The sequence below is a fragment of the Balaenoptera acutorostrata genome, chromosome 18 (genome assembly GCF_949987535.1).
Source record: "Balaenoptera acutorostrata chromosome 18, mBalAcu1.1, whole genome shotgun sequence".
Taxonomy (NCBI): Eukaryota; Metazoa; Chordata; class Mammalia; order Artiodactyla; family Balaenopteridae; genus Balaenoptera; species Balaenoptera acutorostrata.
The window spans coordinates 81,015,118-81,038,339 of NC_080081.1; the positions used below are offsets into that span (position 1 = coordinate 81,015,118).

A 23,222-nucleotide genomic window follows, 5' to 3' on the forward strand; every position below is an offset into this window, starting at 1 on the left:
TTATTTTGATGTTGTTTCCCACGGCTTTAAGACCGGAGAGCCTCTTTCCCCCCAGTTACTAATGCTTGCAAACTCCAGCTGTTATTTTAAACCCTATTTCCTAGCCTTTTGTGACCAAGTCCATAATATTTGTCACTCCTTTTATTACTCTGACCCCAGTAACCTTTTATTCCCATTAGGACTTTCAAACCAGCTGGTCTTACTTACCTTCTTGTGTCCTTCAACCCCAGAGTCTGTCGCTGTAATCATTACTTTAAATGTATTCTGTGCTCCCTTTTCCCCAGTGGTCATATTCTGTGTGGCAAAACTACATCCCCGGCATTTCCTGCCTACGCCACCTCTGTGCCCATAGCACTTATTTAGCTGGAAGAGCGATGCCATGGGGAGCAGGCTCCCTTTAAGTCGTTAGCGCAGCCCGAGGCGGGCCTGTCCTGCTCTGTCCCCTCCCACGCCACACCCTGGAGGACTGCGCCATAGTCCCCTACACGGACCTCCCACGCTGTGGCCTCGCGCTCCCCCGAAGGCCCTGCTTCGCGGCCTGGCTGAGGACTTGCCCCTGGTCCTCCCCTCGGGGCCGCCTCGTGCACACGAGGTCCCGCGCGGCGCTGCCCCCCGCCGTCCATCCTCACGCCGCCGGACCTTCCGCTCAGTGTACACGCTTGCTGGACCGCGACGCCACGCCCCCTGTCGGCCACACCCCTCTTCCTTTGTTCTTCGCGGCAGATGCCTCGAAAGTGTTGTCTTTATCTCTGCCTTCAAGTCTTGCCTCTTGTTTTCTCTGTGCTTTCGTTGGGCTTCCGTCCACACTGCTGCTCTGAACCCGCTCCTGTGGCACTGCCAGCCCCCCTCCCAGGACAGCCCCGGCGGCAGTTTAGCAGCTCGTGGGTCCCGGGGCGCCGGATGCTCGGGTTACCGTCTCGTCTCCTCTTGCTTTTCCTCCTCTTTAACTTCATGGTGGAGTTCATCCAGCAGGGAGGCCGATCTGTCCTTCCTCGATGGTCTTGTCTAGTTTCCTGGCTTAAATAATGCTTAATATGCTGAAGGCTCCCGGACGTCAGCCCCGGCCTGGACCGCTCTCTGCGTGACCAATGTGTCTGACCGGCGGCTGGACGGCTCACATCCCCTGTCCCATCACCCTCCCCAGCCATCTCCAGCTCAGGCCAGAAATTAGAGTCCTTCTCTCCTCTTTCTCCTACACCCCATGCTGTTCTGTCAGAACACCTGCCCAGATCTGAGTTTCCATGTCCGAGTTACTGGACTCGCCGGCTGCCCGGCCTGTTCTTGCCCTTGTCCCCGTGGTTTCTCCCCACACAGTGGCCAGCGATCCTTCCTGAAGGAAGTCAGGCCACGTCCCCTCTGCTTGCAGCCCTTCCACGACTCCACTTTTTTCTTGTAATGAGAGCCCCAGCCCTTACGATGGCCTCGAGTTCCTGTAAGATCTGGTGTCTTTCTGCCTTTTTCTCATCATCTACAGCCCTCCCCAGCTGGCTGGCCTCTTGCTGTTGTGCGGCTGGGCTGGCACCTTTCTTCGTGGTGTGTCCGCCGGTGCTTCTGGGAACGTGCGTCGCTGGTGCTTCTGGGAACGTGCGTCCCCGGGCAGCCAGCACACAGCGTGTCCTCTGCCTCTCTCAGCACGCCGTTCGCCGAGGCTCCCGTAGTTGGGACCACGGCTGGCCTTCTGCACGCGCCTCCTGCCCAGCAGCCTTGACCCCTCCCGCCTGCTCTGCTTCTTTCCCAGGCCCCTGCCACCTCCTAACAGAAGTCCCCTGCGATCCGTGTTTCGTTCTTCGTATTCAAGGACTTTTAACAGTACCTGATAGATAGTAGATATGTTATAAATATTGCTTTTGCATTTTTAACTTTATTGAGGAATAATTGAAATATATAATGGTATGTATTAAAGTATGCAGTGTGATGATTTGATATACGTATGCACTGTGGAATAATGACCACAATCAAGTTGACTCTGTGTGTGCGTGTGTGTGCGTGTGGTGAGAACACTTAAGAAAGATCTGCTCTCAGCGGTTTTCAGCTATACAACACAGTGTCATTAACTACAGTCACTGTGCTGTACATTGGCTCCGCAGAACTTATTCTTCCTGTAACTCAGAGTTTGTATCCTTCGACCTGTATCTCCCCATTTCCCTCTCCCCCCAGCCCTTGGAAACCACCGTTCTGTTCTTTGAAGTTAGCTTTTTTCCCCCTAAGATTCTACATATAAGTGATGCCATATAGCATTTGTCTACCTCTGGCTTATCTGGCTTTGAACTCTTAACTCATTTAGACTTAACGCGTTACCGTTTTAGTAGTAACGAGTTTATTTTCCCGCACGATGGCAGTGGTTGCCAGTTAGACATCGCTCGTCTCTCGGTTGCACCCACAATGTATAAATAGGAAGGCGGGCGCTCAGGAAGGTAATGACCTTGCTCCAAGCGCTTGCAAGGCACAGAGCTCAGCCGGGTGCACAGCCACCTCTGTGGTGTTACACCCTGAGCAGGAGCCCTTTGAGCCCTAGTTCCTCCCTCTGCTGCCCGCGCCGCTCTGCTGACTGTCGTGAGTCTTCCGAGAGGGCGGGTGGTATCCAGGCACACGCGTGTTCGTGAGGCAGGCTCGGCCCGAGGGGGCTCCCAGGGGCTGGAGACGCTTTCTTGCTTCTGTCTAAACTTTCCTCCACTCTCAGTCACTCGCCATAACTTGTACCCAGGTGGGTGCAGGTGACTGACTTCTGTTCATACAGTTGCAAATAGCTTCCAGGCGTTTCTAGGAGTTTCTGCACTTAGGTCATGCAGTCCGTCTGAAACAACTCATTTTCTTAGACCCGGTTCTCCTCATGGATTCCAGAGAGACCCAGTTTCAGGGCTGGGCGTTCGGACTTGGAATCTTGTGTTCCTTTTGCTTCTGCTCTTGCTTCAGTTGGTCACGGATTCCTGTTACTGTTTTCTTCACCAGATAACCCCATTCATCTCTTTCTGTTTCACTTGCTGTCTGAGCTTAGACCTTTGTTACCTCATGGCCGTGTAATGTGCTGGCTCCTAAGTGGTGTCTGCCTCCTCTTTCTCCTGACTTCTGGATGGCATGAGGTGAGACTCTAACCTGAACCCCATTCCTTTTCCTGAGAAACCCAGTGTTACTGACATGTGATTAGCTAAGGCTTCCCTTTTCTGCTGTCTGTGATAGGCTGGCAGTTCTGTTTTGCTGATGTGTCTTGTCTCTTCTCTTGCATTGTTTCAGTTCTAGTAATGCTTTTTTCCCCCCCGCCCCGAGAGGCTTTGAAGCAGCAGATAGCAGATTTACAGGAAGATTTGAAAAGAAAGGAAGCAAAATGGTCCAGTACACATGGCCGCCTTAGAAGCCAGATAGAAATGTTGGTCAAAGAGAACACAGACCTCCGGGAGGAAATAAAAGTGATGGAACGATTCCGACTAGATGCCTGGAAGAAAGCCGAAGCCACTGAGAGCAGCACCAGGATGGGTCAGTGTGTGACGGCCTCGAGAAGAGACGGGTCCACGGTAGGTTTCGTCACGTTGGGGAGAGGCTAAATATTTGAGCAGTCCGATTCGTAGAAGCAAAGTAGAAGGGTGGGTGCCAGGGCTGGGGGAGGGGAGAATGAGAAGCTGTTGGTACATCTTAACATGGTTAAGATGGTGATTTTGTGTTATGTGTATTTTACCACAATTAAATACTTTTGTGCATCGTTATACAGATAGTTTTCAAATTCATTTTTATAATGCTTATAAAGGAATTATAACACAATAGGCAGGTAATCTCAGTTAAAACAGGGTAAGTAAAATTTTTGCAGAGATTTTTTTTTTTTTTTTTTTTTGCATATGATCCTTTTAAATCAAGTATTTGTTTTTTTATTCATCTGTATTCACAACTGTGATGTACCAGTCACGGCTTTGAGGCACTGGAGATCAAGCAATGAATAAAACAGACAAACTTGCTTGTCCTCTTGGAGCTTGGATTCCAGCCGTGGGAGAAAGATGAGTGAAGCATATGGTGTGGGAAGTAGTGGCGAGAACTCGGGAGGGAAAGCGAGGAGGTGGGATCACTGCCGGTGGGGGGAGGGTGTTGCAGTTTATACAGGACAGCTGGGGAGGCCCTCCTGAGAAAGCGCCGTTGGAATAATGGCCCGAAGAGGGCGCAGTGAGCCAGGCTGAGACGTGGGCCCAGAGCCCCGAGGCCGGGAGGAGCAGAGCAGGGGATGGGATCAGAGACGGGCTCGAGGGTGGTGGGTGCCGCTTTCGTTAGGCCTTAGTAACTACCTGTGAGCATCGCCTTTTCCCTCTGAGAGAAACGGGGAGCCCTTGCAGGGCTTGGATGGAAGGGGTGGCTGCCGCCTCTGTTTTGGTGAGCCCACCCTCCCTGCTGTAGACGTACGAGTGGCCTGAAGTGGGCGTTTGGGCGCCATCAGGACACCAGCTGGGGGATTGCTGCAGGTGGACGGGGTTTAGTGATGAACTGGGGATGGGGTGTGACAGCAGGAGAGGGGGCGGGAACGGCTTCCAAGTTGAGTGTGGTTTTTTTGGCCCTTTACCCTGAGTCCCCACAAGAAGAGAGCACGCTTTTCCTGGGGGTGTGGGTTTTGGTTAGGAGCTCAGGTTTGATCAGGTGAGCTTGAAATGCCTACTAGACATCAGGTGGACATCAGGTGGGGCTGTGCGTGTATCCAGAGAAGCTCAGGTCGGAGCGAGAAGTTTGGGGCCCTCGGAACGTGTTGGAGAGATCACTCGGGCTGAAGGCGTGGACGGGGAAGGGTCCCGGGTCCTGGCCAGGTTGTGAGAAGATGGCGGGGAGGAGAATGAACCCAAGTCTGAAGTAAAGGAAGCCAGTGTGGTGTCCTGAGGGCCAAATAAAGCAGCAGAGAGGCCGGTGCCCCAGAGGCTGCTGCCGAGTAAGCGGGGGACTGAAGATGGGTCGTCGGATACGCCGGGTAAAAGCCTGACCGGGTAAGAGAGCGAGAGGTTTCAGGCAGAGTATAAAGCTTTGTGGAGAAGTTTTGCAGTAACAGTAAAGAAATGGGGCAGTAGCTGTAGGGGAAGTAGTTTTTGTTTTTTTTTAAGATGGGAAAATCAATACGTGCTTATGTATTGGTAGGATTGATTCAGTAGGAAAATACGGATGCAGGAGAGAGTGGGCAGGTTGCCGAAGCTGCGAGCACGAAGGAGAGGAGACCGGGTTTAGGGGGAGTGGAGGCGCCCGCCCGGCCGGGAGCTCGATGTCCGTGCCTGGTGACGGGGCCTCAGCTGTGGACCTGGGGCTGGATGTGTGGGGTCTGTTGGTGGGACGTTCCCCCCTAACCCTCTAGCTTCCCTCGGGGAATGGGGGCTCGGGCATCTGCTGAGAGTGAGGACAGAGGACACTCTGGGAGGCTGGAGGCGGTGGATCGGGGTCCACGAGAGTGGAGAGCAAAGGGTGAAGTGTGGTCTGACTCCTGGGCTGCACTAGGGGCCCACGCAGGTTAGAGATTATATGTTTCAAGTGGGAATTGTTTGCGTTATTTTTTCTTTTTCAGCTTTTTGGGTGTAGGGTGGTGGAGAGTACTGTTGATATTTTAGTAGAGGTGTGGTCATCCAGGTGAATCCCACAGAGTGAGGGGCTGGAAGTTGACAGTATGTAAATACAGCAGGAGTGCCTGCAGTGAACCATGAATTCAGGCTGCTCAAGGAGGGCATAGGTTTTGGGGGACACAGAAAACATGTGCATCAGTGAATTTTGGGACCCTGTAGGCTGTAAGCATTGTTGGAGTGAGGGTCTCAGAGGGATGCGCTGGAAGGACGGGACATGGTAGTCAGAAGATGGAATTCTCCCCCCCCGAACATTTTATTATGAAAGCTGCCCCAAATAAAGTTGAAAGAATAGTATGATGAACACCTGAATCCTCACCTAGATCCAACCATTGTTCACATTTTGCCATATTGCTGTATAGGTATTTTGCTGAACCGTTTGAAGGTAATTGCAGAAATTGTGGCAACTCACTCCTAAATACTTTGGCACTTTATTAAATGGCACTGGCTTTTTGGATAATTTTTAATTATTTTGTACAATGTCCCACATTCTGGATTCGAATGCTTTGAAATTGATATTTTTGCAGTTCTTAATAATTGCAGATATTGATAATGACTAGTTCTAGACTTTGTCCATTGGAGCGCATGGCCAGGGTGGGAGAGAACAGGTCTAGAGATGGCAGCTAAGGTACTGGGGTGGCTTCTCCTGGCAAGCGGGGTACACGGACACGAGACTTGCTGGGGCAGGGGTGGGTAGGGAGGAGAGAAGGAGATCTGGTTGGAGGTGGTGGTGGGGAGCAAGGAGGACATCCACCTTGACCTCTAAACCTGGGGGCTGCGGAAGGGACAGTGTGAGCAGTCTTCTGCTGTCTGACCATGAGTTCCTCTCCTCTCCTCTGGCCGCTCTGGTAACAGTCACAAAAAACCGTTCTGTTTTACCTTGTCTGTTATGCCTTCACTTGAGGAATGCATGTATTTCCAGAGGCGGCATGTGTGTATGTGTGTAGTTCATTCCTAGTAGCAGCTTGTTCGTTCACTCTGGCCTGTAGCAATAAACGAAAACAGCATAAATGAACACACTTAAAACATTCCCATTGCAAGCTGAGTTCTGTTAGTTTCATTCCTTGTACTAATGTGTAAACTATTACTAATTTTATATTCAAAATTTTCTCATACTATAGAAGTCATCAGTTCGATTTCAAAAGAGTCAAGTTTCTTCAGGAACCCAGGTAGAAAAGTACAAAAAAAACTATTTGCCAACACAAGGTAAGACAGTTGCATGATCTTTTTATAAAATATTTCAGGAATTTAAAGAGTGGAGAATTTACACCCAACTTAAGAAATAAAACATTGTAGATATAATTGAAGCCCCTGTGTGTCCTACTCCCAGCTAATGTGCACCCTGACAGCACTCCCTTTCTTATTTTTCATTCTTTTACTACATTGTGTCCATAAATCAATACAGTGTTGTTTCATAGTCCATCCCTCTGCAGTTTGCTGCTTTCTCAGTATTTTAAGACCTACCCTCATTAATACATATAAACTCTAGCTGTACAGATCCCATGTGTATTTGCCACCGTATATTTTCTTGTTGGTGGGCATTCAGGTTTTCCCCCAGTTTGTCAGAGAATGAAAAGGGCTGCAGAACAAGTCTCAGTCGTGTGAGTTTCTCTCAGACACATGGCAGGAGTAGGCTATTGGGTCACATCAGGTTTGTGCCACTTTAGGAGGCTTTCCCTTTGCAAAGCGGTTACCAGTTTCTTTTTATACTGTCAGCAGAACATGCTCTTTGTGCCTGCCAACACTTGATCTGCTCAGACTTTATAAAATTTTGGCTAGTCAGATGGGTGTGAAATGGTGGGTCAGTGTAATATGCATTTCCCTGATGACTCATGAGGTAATGTGAGCATCTTTTCATATTTAGTGGACATTTGGGTTTCCTCTTTTGTGAATTGCCTGTTCATTTCTTTTGCCCATTTAAAACTCTGTGTGTTTGTGTATGTGTGTATATGTTTTTCCGTATTGAAGTTAGTTATTCTGCATACTAATCCTTTGTCATTTGTAAGCACTGCCAATATCTTCTGCCAATCTGTATGTAGCTTTTTGGTTTGTGGGTTTTTAAAAAAAATAAATTTATTTATTTTTGGCTGTGTTGGGTCTTTGTTGCTGCGCACGGGCTTTCTCTAGTTGTGGTGAGCGGAGGCTACTCTTCGTTGCGGTGCGGTGGCTTCTCTTGTTGCGGAGCACGGGCTCTAGGCGCGTGGGCTTCAGTAGTTGTGGCGCGCGGGCTTCAGTAGTTGTGGCGCGCGGGCTTCAGTAGTTGTGGCGCGTGGGCTTCAGTAGTTGTGGCACGTGGGCTTCAGTAGTTGTGGCTCGCGGGCTCTAGAGCGCAGGCTCAGTAGTTGTGGTGCACGGGCTTAGTTGCTCAGCGGCATGTGGGATCTTCCCGGACCAGGGCTCGAACCTGTATCCCGTGCATTGGCAGGTGGATTCTTAACCACTGTGCCACCAGGGAAGTCCCTGGTTTGTGTTTTTTATATACATGTTTTTCCTTTTAATATCAAAGTTAATCAATTTTTTTAAAAAATGTTTTTTGCTTTTTGTGACTGAGATATCCTTCTCAATCGTCAGGTCACAAATACGCTATTTTCTCCCATGAACTTTTGTTTTCACAACTGGGTCTTTAAGATCTACCTGGCATTTTTAGAAATTATTTCTGTGAATTAAATTTATAAAAGTGGATATAACATATGCAGTTTGGCAGTTATAAAGGAAATACTTGGGTAACCACTGCCTAGATAAATAGATTAGCAGCATCCCAGAACTGACCCCTCCATGATTATATTACATTGCTTTCCCTTGTAGTTTCTGCTTTCATAGGTACAGCTCTAAAAAAATGTTTTACTTGTTTTTGAGCTTTCTGAATAGAGTTGTACTGTATGTATTCCATTGTCTTCTTTCACTACCTAGTTTTTTTTTTTAATACATCTTTATTGCTGTATAATTTCTTCACAATGCTGTTTCTGTTGTACAACAAAGTGATTCAGCCATATGCATACATATGTCCCAGTGTCCCCTCCCTCTTCAGCCTCCCTACCATCCTCCCTGTCCCACCCCTCTAGGTCATCGCAAAGCATCGAGCCCATCTCCTTCTGCTATGCTGCTGTGTCTCACCAGCCAACTGTTTTACATTCAGTAGTGTATATATGTCGATGCTACTCTCACTTCGCCCCAGCTTCGCCCTCCCACCCCATGTCCTCAAGCCCATTTTCTATGTCTACCTCTTTATTCCTGCCTTACAACTAGGTTCATTGGTACCGTTTTTTTTTTTTTTTTAGATTCCATATATATGCGTTAGCATACGGTATTTGTTTTTCTCTTTCTGACTTACTTCACTCTGTATGACAGTCTCTAGGTCCATCCACCTCACTACAAATAACTCAATTTCGTTTCTTTTTATGGCTGAGTAATATTCCATTGTATATATGTGCCACATCTTCTTTATCCATTCATCTGTCGATGGACACTTAGGTTGCTTCCATGTCCTGGCTATTGTAAATATAGCTGCAGTGAACATTGTGGTACATGACTCTTTTTGAATTATGGTTTTCTCAGGGTATATGACCAGCAGTGGGATTGCTGGGTCGTATGGTAGTTCTATATTTAGTATTTTAAGGAACCTCCATATTGTTCTCCATAGTGGCTGTATCAATTTACATTCCCATCAACAGTGCCAGAGGGTTCCCCTTTCTCCACACCCTCTCCAGCATTTATTGTTTGTAGATTTTTTCATGGTGGCCATCCTGACTGGTGTGAGGTGATACCTCATGGTAGTTTTGATTTGCATTTCTCTAATGATTAATGATGCTGAGCATTCTTTCATGTGTTTGTTGGCCATCTGTATATCTTCTTTGGAGAAATGTCTGTTTAGGTCTTCTGCCCGTTTTTGGATTGGGTTGTTTGTTTTTTTAATATTGAGCTGCATGAGCTGCTTGTAAATTTTGGAGTTTAATCCTTTGTCAGTTGCTTCATTTGCAAATATTTTCTCCCATTCTGAGGGTTGTCTTTTGGTCTTGTTTATGGTTTCCTTTGCTGTGCAAAAGCATTTAAGTTTCATTAGGTCCCATTTGTTTTTGTTTTTATTTCCGTTTCTCTAGGAGGTGGGTCAAAAAGGATCTTGCTGTGATTTATGTCATAGAGTGTTCTGCCTATGTTTTCCTCTAAGAGTTTTATAGTGTCTGGCCTTACATCTAGGTTTTTAATCCATTTTGAGTTTATTTTTGTGTATGGTGTTAGGGAGTGTTCTAATTTCATTCTTTTACATGTAGCTGTCCAGTTTTCCCAGCACCACATATTGAAGAGGCTGTTTTTTCTCCATTGTATATCCTTGCCTCCTTTATCAACGATAAGGTGACCATATGTGCATGGGTTTATCTCTAGGCTTTCTATCCTGTTCCATTGACCTTTATTTCTGTTTTTGTGCCAGTACCATACTGTCTTGATTACTGTAGCTTTGTGGTATAGTGTGAAGTCTGGGAGCCTGATTCCTCCATCTCCGTTTTTCTGTCTCAAGATCACTTTGGCTATTTGGGGTCTTTTGTGTCCATACAAATTGTAAAATTTTTTGTTTTAATTCTGTGAAGAATGCCAGTGGTAGTTTGATAAGGATTGCATTGAATCTGTAGATTGCTTTGGGTAGTATAGTCATTTTCACAATATTGATTGTTCCAATCCAAGAGCATGGTATATCTCTCCATCTGTTTATGTCATCTTTGATTTCTTTCATCAGTATTTTATAGTTTTCTGAGTACAAGTCTTTTTCTCCTTAGGTAGGTTTATTCCTAGGTATTTTATTCTTTTTGTTGCGATGGTAAATGGGATTGTTTCCTTAATTTCTCTGATTTTTTGTTGTTAGTGTATAGGAATGCCAGAGATTTCTGTGCATTAATTTTGTATCCTGCAACCTTACCAAATTCATTGATTAGTTCTAGTAGTTTTCTGGTGGCATCTTTAGGATTTTCTATGTATAGTATCATGTCATCTGCAAAATGTGACAGTTTTACTTCTTCTTTTCCAATTTGTATTCCTTTTATTTCTTTTTCTTCTCTGATTGCCATGGCTAGGACTTCCAAAACTATGTTGAATAAGAGTGGTGAAAGTGGACATCCTTGTCTTGTTTCTGATCTTAGTGGAAATGCTTTCAGTGTTTCACCTTTGAGTATGATGTTGGCTGTGGGTTTGTCATATATGGCCTTTATTATGTTGAGGTAGGTTCCCTCTTTGCCCATTTTCTGGAGAGTTTTTATCATAAATAGGTGTTGAATTTTGTCAAAAGCTTTTTCTGCATCTATTGAGATGATCATATGGTTTTTATTCTTCAATTTGTTAATATGGTGTATCACATTGATTGATTTGCGTATACTGAAGAATCCTTGCATCCCTGGGATAAATCCCACTTGATCATGGTGTATGATCCTTTTAATGTGTTGTTGCATTCTGTTTGCCAGTTTTTGTTCAGGATTTTTGCGTCTGTATTCATCAGTGATATTGGTCTGTAATTTTCTTTTTTTGTGATATCTTTTTCCGGTTTTGGTATCGGGTGATGGTGGCTTCACAGAATGAATTTGGGAGTGTTCCTCCCTCTGCAATTTTTTGGAAGAGCTTGAGAAGGATGAGTGTTAGGTCTTCTGTAAATGTTTGATAGAATTTGCCTGTGAAGCCATCTGGTCCTGGGCTTTTGTTGGTTGGAAGATTTTTAATTATAGTTTCAATTTTATTGCTTGTGATAGGTCTGTTTATATTTTCTAATTCTTCCTGGTTTGGTTTTGGAAGATTGTATCTTTCCAAGAATTTGTCCATTTCTTTGTGGTTGTCCATTTTATCGGCATATAGCTGTTTGTGGTAGTCTCTTATAATCCTTTGTATTTCTGTGGTGTCAGTTGTGATTTCTCCTTTTTCATTTCTAATTTTATTGATTTGCATCCTCTCCCTTTTTGACTTGATGAGTCTGGCTAAGGGAGAGGAAAGAGGAATGATTTAGCCACCATGATGCTGACTTCACCTTTAAAAGTTCCCAAATTTCTTTCTTTAACGTAGTTGAATTTCACCTTTTTCCTTTATGGGTAGTGCTTCTTGCCTTAAGTCTTTACCTATCCTGAGGTCATAAACATGTACTCCTGAAGTATCTAGCTGTTCCAGCATTGTTTATTAAATAATTGTTACATGTAATTTTATAAGGTGCTCACAGTGGTGGACACCCATTCCCCTCTGTTCCTCCCAGTAAGAATGTGCTCAGAGGCTTGTTCATGATGTTCACAAACAGCTGAGAGAATTAAGCTTGATGAGCTTGAATACTGGTTCTGACTTGACTTTTATTAGTTGACAACCTTGGCAAGTTATTTAGCCTCTCAGCTTTGATTTCCTCACCTATAAAATGAGGCTATTAGTCTTTTCTGTGGAGGCTGGTTGTAAGATTTAGAGATGTAACACGGAGCTCAGACTGCACTGTGGTTCTTCGTGCCTGTGAGGTGGAGGAAGGTGTTCATTTAGCCAAAATCTGTGTGCACTCCTTGATTCCTTTTTTCTTGTATCCTTACCCCCAACTCCCATCAATCCCTAAACTAATCCTGATGTTGATATTTTCTGAATTAAGTAGGTTGAACCATATGACATTGCTCGCACTCGGCCTTTTGGGACCCACAGGTCAGTGATTTGACACAGTACAACACTGCCGTCTCTACGGATGCCCACCAGCCTCCTGATTGGACTCTGCCTCTGTTCTTCTCTAGTCTATTCTCCCTGGAGCATCCAGCATCCATTCTAGTGTTTAACATTTAAGTCAGATCCTGGCACTTGAGCTTGAAACCCTTCAAATTTGGGACTGTTTATAATATCCATTCGCATATGAGAAGAAAATATTAGAACTTCAATGTATTTTTAGTTATCACTTTGTTGTTGGTGGTGGTGTCTGTATGCACACGCATGCTTATTTTATAATGTATGAACATGTACAGTACATGATGTGTGTGTTGGTCATGATCTAAAAAGTTTAGACCACAGCCATTAGGTCTAGATTATAATTAAATACCCAGTTATTTTTTTTCAAGCCAAATTCTATGTGTATTCCTGGATGCTTTTATTATCTGTACCCCATTCCTACCCTCTAAAGTCCTGGTGATTGTCTCCAAAATACCTTTGGGTCCATCTATTAGGTTGAGCACCTTTCTCCAGATTGTACACTTTCAGAGAACAGATACTTTGTCTTTCTTGGTCATCAGGACTTAAGTATTTGAATAAGTATTTGAATTTATACAGTGAAGAACTCCTAGGAATTAGGAATTAGTAAAGAAAAGTACTAAGACTTCCTTAAATAATGGGTAAAGGACAGCAGTTCACAAAAGAAGAGTGAACTAAGGAGATGTTTGACCATAGTATTGAGTAAACTTAAAACTTTCAATTAAATAATAAAACTAACTCTGGTAATTATTTTCTAACAGGCAATCCATCTCGAAGATCCAAGTCTGTGTCTCGTGATTTAGGAAATTCGGATAAGGGCCAAGTAAAATCTCTTCATGTTTTTATATATTAAAGCATATTATTCAGGCTTAAAGTTGACTGGTTAACTGGCTTAAGTTTCTAAACTATTTATAAAGGAAGCTTTTTACTGAACATTGGAAATGTTTTCTATACAACACCAAATACTAGTCATACTAGAGTCCTATAATAGTGGAATCTGGCTTTTGGACTAAGTGTAAGTTTTAGCTGCTTGAGATGTGTATTACATGTAATGTAGGACAGACCAAGAGCCTCTTGTCCTTACAGACAGCCTCACCCAGGGAGCCACCTGAACCAGTGAACTCTCCAGATCCTGAATGTAAAGAAGAGGATGAAAAAGAAGAAAAAGAAGAAATTCAGGGAGAAATCAGCCATCCTGATGGAAAGGTTAAACTTTTTTTTTTTTTTTAAACCAATGAATACTATAAAAAACGAACATGGGTTAAAATAGAGTTGAAACACTTAGATTCTGAAATAATTGATCTTCAAGACTTGATGGGGCTGAAGACCTTAGTACCTTGGCACATGACTCGGTTTGAACCTTGGGACCCTATGAAAATACTCAATAGACAGCATGCATTTAGTTGCCATTTCTAATTTAGAGATGATGCAACAAGAAGAGGAATACAATCCAGTTGCTTAAACTTCTTGTTCTTCCTCCAGACACAGCTAAGCAGCCTTGGTAATCCTTGGTACTTTTAAAAACCTCTGTTCTTGGCCCTACCCTTCCTGCAGGCTTCCGTAAATATTTCCTGGGTCAGCTGCTCTCCACCCCCAGCCTGACAATTTTATTCTTGTGCTTAGGAAAGGTTTTGAATGGGAAAACGGCCTGGCTGGGTGTTCCAGCTAAAGAGTGAATGACAAGAGGAGGAACATAAACAGGGTTACTGAGGAGGTGATGAGGGAATTTTTCCTCGGGTTTATAGAACACGTACTTTTCCAAGTACTCTAATCTGATCCACTTTAATAGAAATCAGAAGGCCAAAGTTCACTGCAAATCTTGAGGAATGAGTGAAGGACAAAGACCAACAGTCAGAAGGAAGTTGTTAGACTCTTCCTGTACAAACTCTACTTTAGGATAAATTGTTGATGAGGGAAGGTTTTCGTTCTTAGAAGAATGGCAGCTAATGAATGGAAGAGGAATGAGAAAATTAGAGAATCAACAGTTTACAATCTCCGATGACATGAAGGGTCTAGGCAGTCATCAGTGGCTTCTGAAACCTTAGACGAAAGGTTGACGGACCTCGTGATGCCACCCAGTCAGTGCTGAGGTCATGAGGCAGCGCATACTTACTGGATTTCTGGACGTGCTGCCATACGAAGCCCACTGCTGCACCTAAAAAGTACTCGTCAGGGTAATTCAGCTGGAATATAATCAAGCCTCGAGAGCTAACTACTGGGTTTTTTAAGGAAAAACAGTGATATGGGAACATGTTTAATGACACCATAATGGAAAAGCAATCAGCCAAATGCAGAGTGTGGGAAATGTTACATATTCAGGGACCCAGTTCCTTCAACAGTTGGCATTAAGAAAAGGGGGTAAAGGAAGGGACCATTAGAAATTGAGGGTAGACACACATCAAGTGTGTGTGGATCTTGTTTTGATCCTGATTCAAGTAAACTGTAAAAGGCCTTCTTTGTGTGAATTTATGGAAAACAATATGGTTATGATGTGATGAAGGAATGAATTACAGTTTATTAGGGATGATAACGGTTTGGTTATGTTAAAAATCCTTCTGTTGGAGGTGTCTGTTGAAATGTTTACAGGAGAAGTGATGTCTGCAGTTTGCTTGACAAAAAAACTACTAACAAGTTGTTTTGGGGGGAATATGTGACCTAAGAACAGTGATGTGTAGATAGGTGAAGTTGATTGTTATGAGCTTATTAACTTTTCTCTCAGAGAAATGTTTTAATTTTTATTATGAAAAATTTCAAAGTAGGCAATTAAAAGAATTAGGGATATTTTTGTCGTGTGGTCTCAGGAAATTTTACATATTGAGAGTCCTGGTTTTTTTTTTTTTGTAGATAGAAAAGGTTTATAAGAATGGGTGCCATGTTATATTGTTTCCAAATGGAACCCGAAAAGAAGCGAGTGCAGATGGAAAGACGGTCACTGTCACTTTCTTCAACGGTGACATCAAGCAGGTCACGCCGGATGGGAGAGTGGTAGGTTTCCACAGGCGTGTTTTGTCCGTAGCGTAAACACCCCAGAAGAGGCGGTGGCGCTGACTCTGTGTCTCTGCAGATCTACTACTACGCAGCCACACACACCACCCACACCACGTACCCAGAAGGACTGGAAGTCTTACATTTCTCCAGCGGACAGATAGGTGAAAACCTGCTGCGCCCTTTCAGCATTAAATTCCTCCTTTCCTTTAGAAATAAAATATTTATGGTAACCCCTTTTTCTACAGAAAAACATTTCCCAGATGGAAGAAAAGAAATCACGTTTCCTGATCAGACTATCAAAAACTTGTTTGCTGATGGGCAAGAAGAAAGCATTTTCCCAGATGGTACAATTGTCAGAGGGCAACGGTACGTTACCCGTTTTGTTTCTAGATTTTCTAGTTTTCAACTTTTATTACCAGTTGAATTGTAAAAATCTTAAAACATTTGTGTAAGTCATTCAACGTTTCACTGAGTTCAGAATTTGAGAGCAGGTGAGACATGTTTTCAGCATTCTGGAGTTTAGGATGAGTTTGAGATAAATGGATTGTAACGTCTAGTTAGTCATTAGCCTACAGACCTAAAGGGTGTCTGAACAGCACTTCACGAAACGAGAATGGCAAGTATTTGTTTAGAAATTAAGTGCGGTGAAATTTGAAAACAGTGAGTGAGACACAAAGAAGGAAAGCTGCCCTGTCAATTTTTAAGAATAACCAGACTCTGTATTTTGATTATCTGGGTCTCTCTGTCCCAGCCTAAGCACTTTACTCCTCTGGCCACCCTAAGCCAATTCCTTAAAGTCAACAATTTCTTTCTTTATCCTTCTGAGTGTTAAATTTCTTGAAGTTAAAGTCAACTTATTCAATCCACAGTGAAGAGCATCTTATAAGCACCATTTTAATTGAAACCCTGGTGGAGTTTTGTCAAATCGAGAGTCCTGTTTTTAGTTTCACCCTCCTCTCCTGGAGTGTAACAGTTTAAGTACCCATTAACTTGAATTCTATGATATAAACTTGGCAGTAATGTAGGAACTTCTCATGGTCATGATTGTGTTTTTCCCTTAATGTGGTCTGAAACTTTATCTGGTGCTCAACTAAAGATTTTCCTCAAACTTTATTTCTTCTGTGTACAGTATACTTTGATTTCAGAAACTTTTCAAAAAATTGACTCGTATGATTGAAATTTTCTGTAGTAGAAAGAAAATAATATGAAAAGGTCCCCATATCCGTCTATCCATCTTTCAAGTATTAACTCATGGCAAGTCTTTTTTCATCTACACTCAAGCACATCCCATGTATTAATTCATTCAGGATTATCATGTTTTAATTGAGGTATAACTGACATATAACATTAGTTTCAGGTGTACAACAAAGATTTGATATTTGTATATATTGCAAGATGATCACAGAAGTCTAGTTAACGTCCATCATTACACATACTTACTTACACATTTTTCTTGTGATGAAAACTTTTATTCTCATTCATTCTGGATTATTTTGCCATTTTTCACTTACAGCAGTGGTTCTCAAACTTCAGGGTGCACCAGAATCACCTGGAGGGACTGTTCAAGAGCAGGTTGCTGGGCCCCAGCCAAATAATTTGCGTTTCTAATGAGCCCTCGGGTGATGCTGACACCCTAGGGCCACATTTGATAGGGCACTGGCTCTCTAACACTTGTATGTGGCACAGAGCCATTGTGTTTATATAAAATTGGAGAAATAACCAAAACAGAAAAAACCATTCTGTGCTGAGAAGTTAAGTCCCAATTATACCTATATAAGGACCAGGGATGCTCTAGGAGAAGGAATAACTGCCAGAGTTCTCCTGCTGTATACTTCATATTTTTAAAGAAATTAAATTCTACTTTAAATTTACAGAGATGGCAACAAAATCATAGAGTTTAATAATGGCCAAAGAGAACTACATACGGCCCAGTTCAAGAGACGGGAGTATCCAGATGGCACTGTTAAAACTGTGTATACAAACGGTCTTCAAGAAACCAAATATTCATCTGGTCGAGTAAGAGTTAAAGACAAGGATGGTAATGTTCTAATGGACACAAAACTGTCATGATCCTTGTGTATGGCTCATCATGAAATAACACTAACTTGATTTTCTTCTTTAAAAAATGTACATTTCTTGTGGATTCTGTGGTTTAATTTATATATACTGTGTGTGTGTGTATATATATAAATGGAAAAGATTGTTTGGAATATAAAATAAAACTTGATGCCTTTTTTAATAATGTTTGAAATGCACAGGGACAGCTTTCATTTTTAGTTCACCTACCTTGTCTTTCTACGGTTCTAACCAGTATAGACTTTTAACAAGTGGATGCTTTCATTGGTTGGAGATGGTTATGAGAGCCAAGAAGTACAAGAAACACAGTATCACAGATTTTCCCACCACCTACCAGTCCTATGAAGGTCTTGCTCAGAAAGTTTACTGAAGGAGTAAGAGGATTTCTCCAGTCAAGATATTACTGTGCTCAATTAGTACTAAAATTAAAGCATTATCTACCACAGAGGTCACAGAATTGGAAGTTAAAACAGTGACTGAATACAAATAAACAAACAGTAAAACAGGCAGAAGAGTTCATTCTACGAGTGCAGATAAATCTCATAGGAGGAGAAAGCAGTTGTAAGGACGGTGACAGCTGAGAAAGGTGGGGGCATGAAAACTAACCAGCCAGTGTTAACTGATTGATAGACCACAGGTGCCTTGACCTTATTACCTGTAAGAAAGACAGGGCCGACAGAAGCAAGATGTCCTTGAAGGGGGGGGCCAAGTCACCTACAAGTAGATTTACATAGTAAGTTTGGTCTAGTCACTTAGTGCAGTCTGACAGTAATGCTGGCAGTAACTCAGTTTTTAAAAAAAAGCCACATGTATTAATTCCAGGTGATTTAAAACTGAATAACAAAAAAGTTGAAAACTTTTCAAAGAAAATAATTATATGTATTACCTCAGGAATAGAGAAAGATTTTTAAATTTTATTATTTTTTTTTGGTTGTGCCGCACCTCTTGGGGGATCTCAGTTCCCAGACCAGGGACTGAACCCAGGCCACAGCAGTGAAAGTGCCAAATCCTAACCCCTAGACCATCAGGGAGCTCCCTAGAGAAAGATTTTTAAATGAGACACAGCACAAACCTTAAAAGGTTGATGAGTCAAAAGTTTCTGTTTGTCCAAAGATACCACAAAAGAGAGAAAAGTCACAGCCTAGGAAAAGAAACACGTATCTGACAAAGGATTAGTAACCAGAATAAATAAAGAATCCCTATTAGTTAAAATAGGTAATTACAAACAAAGGATATTAATAAGCAATAAACTGACTAAAACCAGTAAATGCATATTTCAACAATGAGGTACCTTTTTACGTTATTGTCATAAACTGGCAAACAATGGTCTGGCCACACCACGTGTTGGCAAGGAACTTGGACTACTGATGGTAGAATTAGCTGGTAAAATCACTTCTTTGGAAAGCAATTGCCGCATGACCTAGTACTAAATTCCACTAAAGTATGTTTACTAGAAAACCCCTCACAGGTGCATAAGGGGTTGTACAGTAGAGTATCTGTAATTGAGAAAAAACTGTTAACAACCTAAATATCTAACAACAGAGTAAATTATATGCACAGATGGATGTAACGGTGAAAGTGAATAAAATAGAGCTATGCATACCAATATGCATTATATAGTGGAAATAAGGGAAAAAAGGTAATTGTGTGATACTGCACACACTTAAAAATATACAGAGCAACACTATGTCTTGTTTATGGATGCATGCATATACAATAAAATTATAAAGAGCTATATAAGAACGATAAACACCAAATTCACAGTATTCACCTCCTCTGTAAGAAACAGAATGACTGGGGAAGGGTAGAACAGGGGCCTACAACTGTGCTGATGATGTCTTGTTTATTCAGCTGAATGTACATTAGTTATAAAATGAACTAAATATGCTTTTTCTAACATGCCTAAAATACTTCATTTAAAAATTACAGTAAAATAAAATAAGTAAATACTTGAAAGCAAATATTTATTAACTTTTTGGGAATAATTCCTAACAGTTCAACATGTAAAGAAAAGAAAAAAAAGGCCAGCACTATTGCAGAACAAGTCAAGAAAAATAAGCCTGAAATGGTCTACATATAACAGAAAACTTTCTTCTGGGCTGCTATAGATGCTCTGTACTGTAAACCTGAAAAACAAAAGGTGTGTTATTTTAAACCTTTGCTTAAGGTTCAAATACAGTTACTGAATCACATGTTACATTTATGTGAATGGATAAAGAGTGAGCTGTTTACCGAAGGACTTTAATAGCCTTGTTGTCAGGGCACTGGCTGTCCAGTAGTGCTGCATGTGTAGCACAGCATTCTGTGCTTAAATTATTTATAGTGCCCGCCTCCCGCTGCTCTCCTCCTTGCCCCCAGAACCATCTGGCACCATGAATGGTCAGGATAGCCGTTCCAAGCGTTTTTATAGCTATGGAACCTCTTTGTTACTGGTACTCAATAGGTAAGAAGGGCCTATGAAGGAGAGATCTACAAGAGAGACTCTGGTTGAGCTTTGTCGTCATTCCTTTGACAAATCAAGGAAAGGCCAAAGGTGCTTTTCAGGGCAATTTAGTATGAATCTCTGCTACATCATGCTGACTATAAGGGTGAACAAGAAGTCGTACTTACATCACTCGTCTTGGTCTGCAAGCCCCATTTCTACTAATGACATATGAACTGGATACTGTTCATCTTCATATAATGTCACTATTTGTTCTGGTACCTGAGCCTAAAATTAACACATACATGTCAAGAAAACACCATCATGTCTTTGCTGCCTGTTCCTCCTACAACTGGCAGGAGGGACAAGGCATTCTCTAAGTTTATTTATAATTTATACACTGTTACTTTCAAAAGGTATCTTGATGGTTTCTTGCTAAGTCCCATTCTTTCCATCTTTTACTTTATTTAAAATGTAACTCTCCCCAAAGTTTTCCTAGATTGAGCCAGTGGGCTTTAATACTACCATTCCTGTTAGAATTCATTTACATTCTACACATAAAGCATACCTTTATGCACACAGTCACCAAATTTTGAGTGTTACTCATAGATGTGAATACACATGTATTTATAAGAACATTTGTTATTTTCACTGGCTTCTTGAGAGAAACCCTGCATAAGCTATTTACACCACTGCATACACAGGAACATGGTATGTACAGAGGTTTTCAAAAAGCACTGTCTAGTAACAGCACCGCTTCATTAAGAGCTCATTCTTGTCACAGCCAATATATCAGAAATCCCCCAAATCTCGGGTCCCTAGATCAGGGCGAGCTGGGCTGAAACAACAGTGGTGAGGACTAGGGTGAACCGAAGAGCATGTCCCCACCTAGAGGGACTGTTGTTGCACCACTGGTGCTGTCACTTCAGAAGATTTTATAGTACTTAGAAATACGACTTTGTGTATAATTTTCCAGTTTTAAAACAGCTGTGCACTAAATCAAACATGGTTACAAGCCAGATACGGCCTTCGAGCCACCCCTTTGTGACTAAGCCTCAAGTAGAAAGCATATTTATACCAAGCATGATCTGGATTTTCTTTTTTGGACCTTTTGATGCAGCTTCTACTGCATTAAACAATTCAAAGTCAGTACAGTTATGATATGAGCACCATTTGAACCTTTCTCTGACTCTGACCAGAATCCCCCCTTCTGGTCTTTTCTACTTTTAGGATGCAGCTCGAATGTCACTGTCTCCCGGTCATACTTACTGAATAAGCACTCGAGTGCCTACTAAGCAGGGGCTCAAACACCCTACCCTGATCTCTCCAGACAGAACTCATCGCTCCTGCTTCTCTCCCCACACGCACACCCCAAAGATACCTATACCTTTTTTATAGCATTTATTTCATTCTACCTTGTATTAGTAGTTTACATGTTTTCCTCATTATCAGTTCTTTGATTATAGGATACTCATCTTGATCATTTTTTATCTTAGTCATTACATCACTGATATTTTATATCATTGCAGGGCTAATCAAAAGTTTGTAAAATACAAACAGACATTTGAACAAGCCTTAAAATTAATCCTATAGTATTTACAACATCAAATGCTTTAAAGCATTTTTGCATCTAGAGCTGCAGAGATAAAAAGCACTTTAGAAAGTTAACAGGGATCCTTGAAATAGCTTTCAAAGTATTTTGGCTAATTAAGGCAGATATTTACCATGGAAGAAGCATAAAGTTGTTTTCCTTGAAGACAGTCTATCATAGCCCACAATGCTTCCATGCTCCACTTGGGACAGTACGGTATTCTTGCCTTTCCTACATCTCTTAAGGGAGGTTTAAACCCTGCCAAGAGAACCTTTATGGCTTGGGCTGGATACTGCATAAGATGAACAGGAATTTGACAAAGTCTGTCACAAAAGAAATCCTTAAATTAAAATGTTAAGAATGTCACAATTAGAGAAAAAGTTAAAGGTGTTGGATTTGGCAGTGATTCTTGGATATGACACCAAAAAAAGCACAGGCAACAGAAGAAAAAATTTTGATTATATCAAAATTTAAAACTGTGCAAAGGGCACAGTCAACAGAGTGAAAAGGCAACCTACAGAATGAGAGAAAATATACATTAAAAAAGACATTTCTCCAAGGAAGAGATATAAATGGGCAACAAGCAAATGAAAAGGTGCTCAACATCACTAATCATCAGGGAAATGCAAATCAAAGCCACAATGTGATATCACCCCATACCCATTAGGATGGCTACTATTTAAAACAAACAAAAATGGAAGATAACAAGTGTTGGTGAGGATACAGAGAAAAACTGGAACCCTTGGACATTTGGTGGGAATGTAAAATGCTACTGTGGGGAAGTTTGGTGGTTCCTCCAAATACTAAGAATAAGCATATTATCCAGCAACTCCACTTCTGAGTATATTGAAAGCAGGGTCATGAAGAAATATTTGTACACCCATGTTCATAGCATCATTCACAATAGCCAAGTATCCACTGATGGGTGCATGGATAAATGTGTTATATACATGTGATGGAATACTATTCAGCCTTAGAAAAGAAGAAAATTCTAACATATGCTATGACATGGTTGAACCTTGACATCATGCTAAGTGAAATAAGCCAGTTACAAAAAGACATATGAGATACCTACAATAATCAAATTCATAGAGATGGAACAGTGGTTGATGGGCTGGATGAAGAGGGAATGAGGGATCGTTTAATGGGCACAGGGTTAGTTTCAGTTTTCCAAAATGAAGAGAGTTCTGGAGATTGGTTGCAATAACAATGTAAGGAAAGTTAATACTACTTAACTATACTTCTAAAAATGGTTAAGATGGTAGATTTTATGATATGTGTATTTTACCACTATTAAAAAAGTATCACAAACAACAATAACAAAACTTGGAAAATAACAGTGTTGGCAAGGATGTGGAGAAAATGGAACTCCTGTGCGTTGCTGGTGGAAATATAAATAGTATAGCTACTATGGAAAAGTTTGGCATTTCCTGAAAAAGTTAAACACAAAATTACCATATGGTCCTGCAATTCCATTTTGAGGTATATAATACCCCCAAACAGCTGAAAGCAGGAACTCAAAATGGCTCTTTGTATGTCATTGTTCATAGCAGCATTATTCACAGACCAAGTGCCCATCAACAGATGAACAGATAAACAAAATGTGGTATATACGTACAATGAAATATTATTTAGTCATAAAAGTAATGAAATTCTGACACATGCTTCAATTGGACGAACTCTGAAAACATCATTCTAAGTAAAATAAGCCAGACATAAAAGGACAAATACTTATGATTACACTTGATGAAGAACCTAAAATAAGCAAATTCATACAGAGAGTAGAAGAGGGGTTACCGGGAGCTGAGAGAAAGGGAATGGAATGTTATTGAGGGGTAGAGTTTCTGTTTGGGGTTATGAAAAAGTCCTGAAAATGGACAGTAGCAATGGTCGCACAACACTG

The 23,222-nt window shown here is 41.9% G+C and overlaps 2 protein-coding genes across 3 annotated transcripts in view; one reads left to right on the plus strand and one right to left on the minus strand.

The window, feature by feature from the left end:
- The window catches only part of CENPJ (centromere protein J), a 63,714-nt gene extending 44,507 nt beyond the window's left edge, over window positions 1–19,207 (plus strand). For both annotated transcript variants that reach the window (XM_007164249.2, XM_057532752.1), the window contains exons 10-17: window positions 3,267–3,509; window positions 6,689–6,773; window positions 13,004–13,065; window positions 13,329–13,448; window positions 15,087–15,227; window positions 15,307–15,391; window positions 15,476–15,596; window positions 17,105–19,207. In XM_007164249.2, the coding sequence (XP_007164311.1) occupies window positions 3,267–3,509; window positions 6,689–6,773; window positions 13,004–13,065; window positions 13,329–13,448; window positions 15,087–15,227; window positions 15,307–15,391; window positions 15,476–15,596; window positions 17,105–17,300 (1,053 nt within the window). In that variant the 3' untranslated portion in view covers window positions 17,301–19,207. The remainder of the gene's footprint in view (window positions 1–3,266; window positions 3,510–6,688; window positions 6,774–13,003; window positions 13,066–13,328; window positions 13,449–15,086; window positions 15,228–15,306; window positions 15,392–15,475; window positions 15,597–17,104) is intronic.
- A 95-nt stretch (window positions 19,208–19,302) lies between these two features.
- Window positions 19,303–23,222, minus strand: part of RNF17 (ring finger protein 17) — a 123,882-nt gene continuing 119,962 nt past the window's right edge. The window contains exons 35-37 of the mRNA XM_057532722.1: window positions 21,453–21,642; window positions 19,917–20,016; window positions 19,303–19,432 (exon numbers count right to left, since the gene is read on the minus strand). Coding sequence (XP_057388705.1) covers window positions 19,918–20,016; window positions 21,453–21,642 — 289 coding nt within the window. The 3' untranslated portion in view covers window positions 19,303–19,432; window position 19,917. The remainder of the gene's footprint in view (window positions 19,433–19,916; window positions 20,017–21,452; window positions 21,643–23,222) is intronic.